We start from the raw sequence: 10,774 nt of genomic DNA, 5'->3' as shown, positions 1-10,774 counted from the left end.
GCTCTTTTCCGCTTACTTGTTTATTGTCCAGCTCTCCGTTTAGAGTATATTCTCAGGGGGAACCACATGGCTCCCAAGCAGGCCAAAAATGAATTATTGGGTGGCAAAACACCTTGGATATTACAAAGACTTGTGGCCCTCCAAAATCAGCACTCCTAGACAAAATCTTATTCCTCAGTATTTAATTTCTATTGTTAGGGAGAAATTAAATGTAATCAGGTTGGAATTAAATTAAATTGGAAGCTAATCCCACTTTTCTCCTTTAGAGGGGCAATAATGTAAAAAGCTTGAGAAACCCCACATAGAAGGTCATCTGCAGAAAGCAGACATTTCCCCGCTTTGTTCGCCTCTTGGGTGCCTAGCACCCACGGGGAGGTCTGCCCATACTAAGTGCTCCATTAATGGGCATTTGGGGCAAAGTGGGAACTAGATCATAAAGGAGACTTTTAAACCAGACTAAGGAGTGTAGGTTCTTTGTCCTGTAGGCTGTGAGTACGGGTGAGGTCACAGACATGTTTTGAATGGTGACCCATTGTGACCATATTTTCTTGTGAGAAAGATTGTTCTGGAAGCCTGTAGAGGGTAGAGTGGTAAGAAATGAATTAGCAGGGGCGTCTGGGTGGCTCAGTCGGTTAAACAACTGCCTTCGGCTTGGGTCATGCTCCCAGGGTCCTGGGATCGAGCCCCGCATCGGGCTCCCTGCTTGGCGGGGAGCCTCCTTCTCCCTCTCCCTCTATCTGCCGCTCTGCCTACTTACGCTCTCTCTCTATCTCTGTTAAATAAATAAATAAATAAAAATCTTTAAAAAAAAAAATGAGTTAGCAGATGAGAAAGGAGGCTGGGAAAGTGAGCAAAGGAAAGTGTTTTGGCAATAAGAACAAAAGTATAAAGTTTGTACAAAGGGCCAATAAACATTTGGGCAAACTTACTCGAATTTACTCCAAGAAATGCAAAATCTTAGTAACGTAGCAGATGGGCAAAACTTTAAAAATTTGATGTTACCCAGTGGTAGCAAAGATGTAGAGAAAGAGACGCTTGAACACACATTAATGCATGAAATTATGCAGACTTTTTGGGTGGAAATTCGATGTTCACTAAAACTTAAAATAACATATGAATTTTGTTTTAGGGTGGCATAGTCATATGATTATATCAGTTTCAGGTGTACAACATAGTGATTCGACAATTCTATACATCATGCGGTGTTCACAAGAAGTGTAGTCACCACCTGCCACCATACAAAGTTATTACAATATATTTTTTTTAATTTTTTTTATTCTTATGTTAATCCCCATACATTACATCATTAGTTTTAGATGAAGTGTTCCATGATTCATTGTTTGTGCATAACACCCAGTGCTCCATGCAGAATGTGCCCTCCTCAATACCCACCACCAGGCTAACCCATCCTCCCACCCCCCTCCCCTCTAGAACCCTCAGTTTGTTTTTCAGAGTCCATCGTCTCTCATGGTTCATCTCCCCCTCCGATTTCCCCCCCTTCATTCTTCCCCTCCTGCTATCTTCTTCTTTTTTCTTAACATATATTGCATTGTTTGTTTCAGAGGTACAGATCTGAGATTCAACAGTCTTGCACAATTCACAGCGCTTACCATAGCACATACCCTCCCCAGTGTCTATCACCCAGCCACCCCATCCCTCCCACCCCACCCCCACTCCAGCAACCCTCAGTTTGTTTCCTGAGATTAAGAATTCCTCATATCAGTGAGGTCATATGATACATGTCTTTCTCTGTTTGACTTAGTTCGCTCAGCATAATACCCTCCAGTTCCTCCACGTCGTTACAAATGGCAAGATCTCATTCCTTTTGATGGCTGCATAATATTCCATTGTATATATATACCATATCTTCTTTATCCATTCATCTGTTGGACATCTTGGCTCTTTCCACAGTTTGGCTATACAATATATTTTTTTAAGATTTTATTTATTGGGCGCCTGGGTGGCTCAGTCGGTTAAGTGTCTGCCTTTGGCTCAGGTCATGATCCCAGGATTCTGCGATCGAGTCCTGCATCGGGCTCCCTGCTTAGCAAAGAGCCTGCTTCTCTCTCTACCTCTGCGCCCCGCCCCCCCACCCCGCTTGTTCTCTCTCTCTCGCAAAAATAAGTAAAATCTTTAAAAAAATTTTTTTTGATTTATTTATTTGACAGAGAGCACAAGCATGAATAAAATCTTTTTAAAAAATAACACATATAGGCCCCCCGCGGCGGGTCGCAGCAGCTCGGGCGGCGGGAGGAGCGGCAGCGGCCAGGCAGCCCAGCTTCGCGAAGGCTCTCGGTGCGCCACGGCCCACAGGCCCCTGGCACATGCCCGCCTCGCCGCCACGATGCCCAAGAGGAAGGTCAGCTCCGCCGAGGGGGCGGCGAAGGAGGAGCCCAAGAGGAGGTCGGCGAGGTTGTCAGCTAAACCCGCTCCTGCCAAAGTGAAAACGAAGCCAAACAAGGTGGCAGGAAATGATAAATCTTCAGACAAAAAAGTGCGAACAAAGGGGGAAAGGGGGAGCAAGGGAAAACAGGCTGAAGTGGCTAACCAAGAAATGAAAGAAGACTTACCTGCAGAAAACGGAGAAACTAAAAATGAGAGTCCAGCCTCCGATGAAGCAGGAGATAAAGAAGCCAAGTCTGATTAATACCATAAACCATGTCTTATCAGTGGTCCCTGTCACCCTTCTTGTACAATCCAGAGGAATATATATATATATATATATTTTTTTTTTAAAGATTTTATTTATTTATTTGACAGAGAGAGACACAGCGAGAGAGGGAACAGAAGCAGGGGGAGTGGGAGAGGGAGAAGCAGGCCTCCCGCGGAGCAGGGAGCCCGATGCGGGGCTCGATTCCAGGACCCTGGGATCATGACCTGAGCCGAAGGCAGACGCCCAACCATCTGAGCCACCCAGGCGTCCCCAGAGGAATATTTTTATCAACTATTTTGTAAATGCAAGTTTTTTAGTAGCTCTAGAAACATTTTTAAGAAGGAGGGAATCCACCTCATCCCATTTTTTAAGTGTAAATGCTTTTTTTTTTTTTTTAAGATTTTATTTATTTGACAGAGACACAGCGAGAGAGGGAACAGAAGCAGGGGGAGTGGGAGAGGGAGAAGCAGGCCTCCCACGAGCAGGGAGTCCAAGGCAGGACTCGATCCCAGGACCCTGGGATCATGACCTGAGCCAAAGGCAGACACTTAACGACTGAGCCACTCAGGCGCCCTGTAAATGCTTTTTTTTAAGAGGTGAAATCATTTGCTGGTTGTTTATTTTTTCGTACAACCAGGAAAGAGTGGGATATTGAATGTGGGAGGCTTTGATTGTCTTGGGTGTCAGCTCAACTTTCCATAGATGGGGTAGTTTTTATATCCTATAATACCAAGCATACTAAATGGCAATTTGGAGTCAGTTGTGCATTTCCTATGTCTTGAATATTTTAAATTACTTCTATTCCCATGTTATTTTTGGTAGAATTGTTTCCTAAAGAAAACCACTCCTAGATCTTGCTTGGCTCTCCCGGTCAGAATTCTTGTGCTCTCTGTAACATCTTGGTCATGGTAGTCCAGTTTTCCTAGTAACTCTGTTAATGTGCTGTACAAGATTGAGAATTTGAGTATGTAGTGTATATGATATTAAAGTGTGAATTAATGGGACTTAACAATGTAACAGTGTATCAGCACTTGAAGATCTTGGTACTTGATATACTGTTAAGGAAACTTTGCCTCCACATTTTAAGCTGGAAGGTCACTGGAATAACTTTTAGAAAAGAATCACAACTACATGTTTTTTTTAGATTTTCGGTACATACGTTAAGAATTGTGTACAAATTGGGGCGCCTGGGTGGCTCAGTTGGTTGAGCGACTGCCTTCGGCTCAGGTCATGATCCTGGAGTCCCGGGATCGAGTCCCGCATCGGGCTTCCTGCTCGGCAGGGAGTCTGCTTCATCCTCTGACCCTATCCCCTCTCAGGTGTTCTCTCTCTCTCATTCTCTCTCTCTCAAATAGGTAAAAATAAAAATTAAAAAATCTTAAAAAAAAAAAAGAATTGTGTACAAATTAAAATGTCTGTACTGATCCTCAAAACAACCAATAAAAACTCAATTAAGAAAAAAAAAGCACATATATGTAGATATATGCAAACTATTTTCTGAAAAGAAATACCAGACTGGGGGCACCGTGGGATCATGACCTGAGCCAAAGGCAGACACTTAACCAACTGAGCCACCCAGGCGCCCCAATTACGCACTTTATATATAAATCTGTAGTGTGTAATATGTGTGAGATGTAACATATAAATGTATTTTAGTGTGTTTTGCATATCCACTACCTCGCATTCCCTCTTCTAGGACTGGCCTAAGGAAATTCATGTCCAGGTGTATTAAATTGTAAAAAGTGTCCAGCACAGGGCGGCTTAAGGGATTGGAAAACTGGTAACAGTGCAACCATCCTGAACAAGGGATTAGCTAAATGTTGCCCCATCTGTGTGAGCACCACCCCTGGAGAGGAACTGCACGTTTGTGGATGCATAGAAAGACGTTAACTTCTAACGATGGATGTTTCTGGGCATTTCCATTTGGCTTCATCTTTACTTCCTTTTTGGCGTTTTTCTGTATGGAATACTTTTTCTTAAACATCAGGCACATATCACTTTTACAAAAAGTCAGGTATTTCCCAAGGAAAAATCAGAGGCCTCGAGGGAGCATAGGGACGTGGGGAGAACCTAGAGTCCAAGGGTGGATGGAACAAAAAAAAAAAGCCTCCGAGTCCCTGTCCTCCAGCTCTTCTTTGTAGCACCAACATTCTTCCCACCTCCGGAATTTCTACAGGACACCAGCCAGGACAAGAGCCAAACCAGCTGAGCCAAGCACATGAGGAAGGCCGTGAGGACATGCACCGTATGCTGTCCCCCCAGAAACTCTGGCAGCTCCAGGGCCATTCGTGAGACCTCACGATGTAGAATTCTACTTCTTGGTATTTTCCAGAAGAAACAAGTTTTCCTGTCCACCACAAGCCACGTGTTAGAATATGGACACAAATGGGGGGCGCCTGGGTGTCTCCGTTGTTAAGAATATGGACACAAATGGGGGGCGCCTGGGTGTCTCCGTTGTTAAGAATATGGACACAAATGTTCGTAGCAACTTCATTCACAGTGGCCCCAAACCGGAAAGAACTTGGCTTAGCATGCTAGGGCTGCTGTTAACGGTACCACAGATGGGGGGCTCAAGCCACAGGAATGAATTTTCTCACAGGCCCGGAGGCTGGAAGTCCGAGATCAAGGTGCTGAGCAGACTGGTTCCTTCTGAGGCCTCGCTCTTTGGCTTTGTAGACGGCCATCTTGTCCCTGCGTCTTCACGTGGTCCTTATAAGGACACAAGTCATATTGGATTAGGGTCCACCTTCATGACCTTATTTTAACCCAGTTATTTTTATAAAGGTCCGATCTCCAAATACACTCACATTCCGAGGTCCTTGGGGTTAGAGCTTAAACACGAATTTAAGGGGCACACAATTCAGGGGCGCCTGGGTGGCTCAGATGGTTAAGCGTCTGCCTTCGGCTCAGGTCATGATCCTGGAGTCCCAGCATCGAGTCCCGCATCGGGCTCCCTGCTCGGCAGGGAGTCTGCTTCTCCCTCTGACCCCCCTCCCTCTCCTGCTCTCTGTCTCTCATTCTCTCTCTCTCAAATAAAAAAAAAAAAAAAAAATCTTAAAAAAAAAAAAAAGGGGCACACAATTCAGCCCATGCCACAACTCAAAATCCATCAACAGATGAATGGATAGCCAAAGATAAACTGTGGTCCATCTCTACAGTGGAGAACAATATAGCAAAAAAGGAGCAATCTAACACACAGTAACACACATGGATGCATATCCCAGACACAAAAGAATTGATCCCAGGAGATGTCATTTGTGGGAAATTCTCAAACAGGCAAGACCAACCGATACTAACAGAAATCAGACCTGAGCTGATCTCTGAGGGTGGAGGGGTGCCAGGCATCCTTCCAGGGTGATGGGAATTTCCTATGTGTCCGTCTGGGTAGTGGGCGACACAGGCAGGTACACGTGTGAAAAGTAATCCAGCTGCACTCATATGAGATCGATACACCCTTTTTTTTTTTTTTAAGATTTTATTTATTTATTTGACAGAGAGAGACAAAGTGAGAGAAGGAACACAAGCAGGGGGAGTGGGAGAGGGAGAAGCAGGCTCCCCGTGGAGCAGGGAGCCCGATGCGGGACTCGATCCCAGGACCCTGAGATCATGACCTGAGCCAAAGGCAGACGCTTAACCACTGAGCCACCCAGGCGCCCCGATTGATACACCCTTTAATGAAACCTGGAGCGGAACAAAGCAAGGTTCAGCCCCTCCATCTCAATTCTCTTCGTAGCATTTCTCACCTTGTTCGTTGTGGATTTTGTCTGCCTGCTTTGGTCTCGAGGCAGGAAGGGGCAGTGTTGGTTTGTCATAGAGCCACATGCGCAGACTAAGCACTGGGTCTGGAAGAGTCAGTGCCTGGTCAGTGGTTGTAGGACGCTGTCTACCTAAGTTTTCTATTCCTAGTCACAGATGACTGCGTGTGAATGTGGACAAAACCGACAGATGATGCCAGGGTTCTGGGATGATTGTACTTTTTCTATAGCTTGTCTTTCTTCAAAAACCCCAAACATGCTTGAGAGAGAAAAGCAGGTTGCAGATAGATATGTGCAGTGAGATAGCACTTACCCAATATTTTTATTTTTATTTTATTTTTTTTAAAGATTTTATTTATTTATTTGACAGAGAGAGACACAGCGAGAGAGGGAACACAAGCAGGGGGAGTGGGAGAGGGAGAAGCAGGCTCTCCACTGAGCAGGGAGCCAGATGCGGGGCTCGATCCCAGGACCCTGGGATCATGACCTGAGCCGAAGGCAGACGCTTAACGACTGAGCCACCCAGGCACCCCCCCAATATTTTTAAAGACCTAGAGAATGCTAGGTTTAAGGACTCGGGGATGTGGGAGCAATGGAAGAACTTGGACAGGAAGAAGACACGGCAGACAACGCTCTCATATGGTTATGTCTGGAGAAGTAGCAGATGGGGGTCTGGGAGGCACACAAAAGGATTATAGCTGGGCCTTGAATGTTTAGGCCATTAAATAACCTGCTGCTGTGGGAAACAGTAGGGCAGTTCCTAAAAAAAAAACCAAAACCTCCACACAGAATTACCACGTGATCCAGCAAACCCACTTCCAGGTACATCTTCAAAGGAATTGAAGCAGGGACACCCAGATATTTGTACTCATGCTCAAAGTAGCATGGATCACACTGGCAACAAAGTTGAAGCAACCCCAGTGTCTGCTGACAGAAGAATGGGTACACAAACTGTGGTCCATCCATCCAATGGACTGTTATTCGGCCTTAAAAAGGAAGGACATTCTGGGGCGTCTGGGTGGCTCAGTCGCTAAGTCCTGCCTTCGGCTCAGGTCAGGATCCCAGGGTCCTGGGATCGAGCCTCGCATCGGGCTCCCTGCTCTGCCGGGAGCCTGCTTCTCCCTCTCCCACTCCCCCTGCTTGTGTCCCTTCTCTCGCTGTGTCTCTCTCTGTCGAATAAATGAATAAAATCTTTAAGAAAAAAAAAAAAGGAAGGACATTCTGACACCTGCTAAGACACGGACGAACCTTAAGGACACTGTGTTCAGTGAACTAAGCCAGTGACAAAAGGACAAATACTGCATGATTCCACTCATAGGAGCTCCCTAGAGTCAAATTCACGGAGACAGGAAGCAAATGTAGGATGCCAGGGGTGGGGGAAGGGGTGGGGAGTCGGTGTTTCATGGGGCAGAGGTTCAGTGTGGGAAGACGAGAAAGTTCTGGAGACAGACGGTGGGGACGGCTGCACGACAGTGGAAATGTGTTTAATGCTACGGAACTGGACACTGAAAAATGGTTAAAATGGTAATTTATATGTATTTTAGCACGATCAAGAAATTAAAAACACATGGACATACTCACACCTGAAGCAGACAATGAGCTACCACTTCACGCCCATTAGGATGGCTGTTTAATTAATGAACAGAAAAGTAAGTGTTGGTAAGGATGTGGAGCAACCGGAACCCTTGTGCTTTGCTGATGGTGCAGCCATTGTGGAAAAGAGTTTGAGACTTTCTCAAACAGTGAAACATAGGAATTGCCTGATGGTCCAGCAATTCCACTCCTAGGTATGTACTCAAAATAGCTCAGAGAAGGGACTCAGCTGACTCCTACACCAGTGCTCACGGTAACATTGCTCACAAGAGCTGCTGGAAAGAACCCACGGGTTCCCTGACAGACAGATGAACATGTGGTGTGTCAGACAATGGAATGTTACTCAGCCTAAAAGATAATGAAGTTCTGACACCTGCCACAACATGGATGAACGTCAAAAATACGCTAAGTGAGGGGCGCCTGGGCGGCTCAGCTGGTTAAAGGTCCGGCTCTTGATTTCAGCTCAGGTCATGATTTCAGGGTCCTGGAATCGAGCCCCGAGTCGGGCTCCTGGCTCAGCGGGGAGCCTGCTTGAGATTCTCTCTCTCCTTCTCCTTCTGCCCCTCCCCCCGCTCTAATAAAATAAATTTAACATTTAAATTTAGGATTTAATAAAATCTTAAAAAAAAAAAAACATGCTCAGTGAAAGAAGCCAGATACAAAAGGCCGAATATATGATTCCACTTGTAGGAGGTGCCCAGAGTAGGCAAACTCAGACAGAAAGGAGGCGGGGAGGGGGGATAAGGAGTTAGGGTTTATTTTTATTAAATTTTTTAAAGATTTCATTTATTTATTTGACAGAGAGAGACAGCTAGAGAGAGAACACAGCAGGGGGAGAGGGAGAGGGAGAAAGCAGGCTCACCGCCGAGCAGGGAGCCCGACGTGGGCTCGATCCCAGGACCCTGGGACCATGACCTGAGCCGAAGGCAGAGGCTTAATGACTGAGCCACCCAGGCGCCCCAGGAGTTAGTGTTTAATGACTCTGTTTGGGATAAAAATGTTCTGGAAAGTGCAGTGAGAGTGGTACCATGATGTGAATGCAATTGAATGGCATTGAATTATACACTTAAAATGGTTTAATGCTTTATAAAAAATATGCAAACAAACAAAAACCTAAGAAAACCCCCAAACCCAGCCATGATTCTTGACTGAGTAAATTAGATTAGGGGTTACAAAATGATCATCAAAATCTATTCTTTCACCTGATTTACTAACTGCCATTCTGTTGGAGACAGAGCTTTCTCATCAGCGGGCACCATCTGCTTCTCATTAAATAGTTCTTGCCAGAAAGACCTGGTTTCCCCCCCTTTTAATGATTTCAAAGTACAGCATCGTGTTTAACAGTCACCTCAAATGGTAACGAGGCTTTGAGCCATCCGTGGATTTCATCGATTCGATCTACTACAATCACTGTTCTTGTCAATTCTCCAACTCCAGTAGGTTTTTCTTCCCGGGAAAAGGCTGAGTTGAGCTCTGATGGAAGAAGATACCCTGTTAGGGAGCCAGAGAGGCAGAAGCTGCTGGAAGCCACGTCCCCTCCCTTAGCACCAGGGAGCGCCCCCGTGGTCCACAGCCTGGCTCAGACCGGTGCTCTTGGGGTACATGGAGGCAGATGTACCTGACAGGCAGCCACTCATCTGGGCCACCCCCGAGGAACAGGCCACTGCCCAGCTCAGACCCCATGCTCCAGCCACAGCACAAAACAGTTTCTACTCCTCACGCTAGAGTGAATCTTCGAATTGTTCTTGGTAGCGAGGTATCACAAAAATAAGGGAATTCAGCAGGTTGGCTAGGTTAAAAAACAAAACAAAAAACAAAGAACAGCAAAACCACATAGTACACAAAGTCAATAATCAATACAAGTCAATCTTTCTGTAGTGGCAAAGGGCCGCTGCTTAGAAAGTAACATCCTTCCCCTCCCCACCCCCCAGTGAAACCCAAAAAAGAAATCCCATTTACGTTGGTGATGGAAGGATTAAATACCTAGGAATCAAGTTAAGAAATCTGCAGTATCAGGGAGGCTGGGTGGCTCAGTTGGTTAAGTGCCCGGCTCTTGATTTCGGCTCAGGTCATGAGCTGGGGTCCTGGGATCGAGCCCCATCTCCGGCTCCGCACTCAGCACAGAGCAGGCTTGGGATTCTTTCCCTCTTCCTCTCCCTCCCCCTCTGCCCCTCCTACTACACTCTCGCACTCTCTCTCTCAAATAAAATCTTAAAAAAAAACACAAAAACCTGCAGTATCTATATGAAGACTGAAATGTTGAGGGACAAAAATATCTGTGACCAGGGCAGACCCTATTCTTAGAAAGGCAGGCTTGTCATTAAATCAGTTTTCCCCTGAAGTTGTAAGTTTAATGCAATCACTATGAAAATACCCACTAGGTTTTTAGAAGATATGCCAAATTTAAAGTTTGACCCAGCCATTCAACTACTAGAAAGGTACCGTGGATGTGGATTCAGACATATGAACAAATGTACTTATCACCATTTGACCAACTGCCCATTGAGGGACAGTAATTTTCAAATACAGAAGAGTAAAAAAATAAAAAATAAAGTTTTTAAGTAAACTGTTTACTAAGCTATTTTTATTTTTTTTAAGATTTTATTTATTTATTTGACAGAGAGAGACACAGCAAGAGAGGGGACACAAGCAGAGGGAGTGGGAGAGGAAGAAGCAGCCTTCCCGCGGAGGCAGGGAGCCCAGTGCGGGGCTCGATCCCGGGACCCCGGGATCATGACCTGAGCCGAAGGCAGAGGCTTAATGACTGAGCCAC

General features: G+C 45.6%; 1 protein-coding gene across 1 annotated transcript; it reads left to right on the top strand.

Moving 5' to 3' along the window:
* The first annotated feature begins 2,335 nt into the window (after positions 1–2,335).
* Positions 2,336–2,647, top strand: LOC118005939 (non-histone chromosomal protein HMG-14-like). The gene has a single exon (XM_034998352.1). It carries the CDS (start codon positions 2,345–2,347, stop codon positions 2,645–2,647), a length of 303 nt encoding a protein of 100 aa, XP_034854243.1. The 5' UTR covers positions 2,336–2,344.
* The last annotated feature ends 8,127 nt before the right edge of the window (positions 2,648–10,774 follow it).

Source organism: Mirounga leonina, unplaced genomic scaffold (assembly GCF_011800145.1).
Source record: "Mirounga leonina isolate KUSES-001 unplaced genomic scaffold, KU_Mleo_1.0 Mir_94, whole genome shotgun sequence".
NCBI lineage: Eukaryota > Metazoa > Chordata > Mammalia > Carnivora > Phocidae > Mirounga > Mirounga leonina.
Note: the sequence above shows the minus strand (reverse complement) of the source record. Positions and strands in the feature narration are given on the sequence as shown.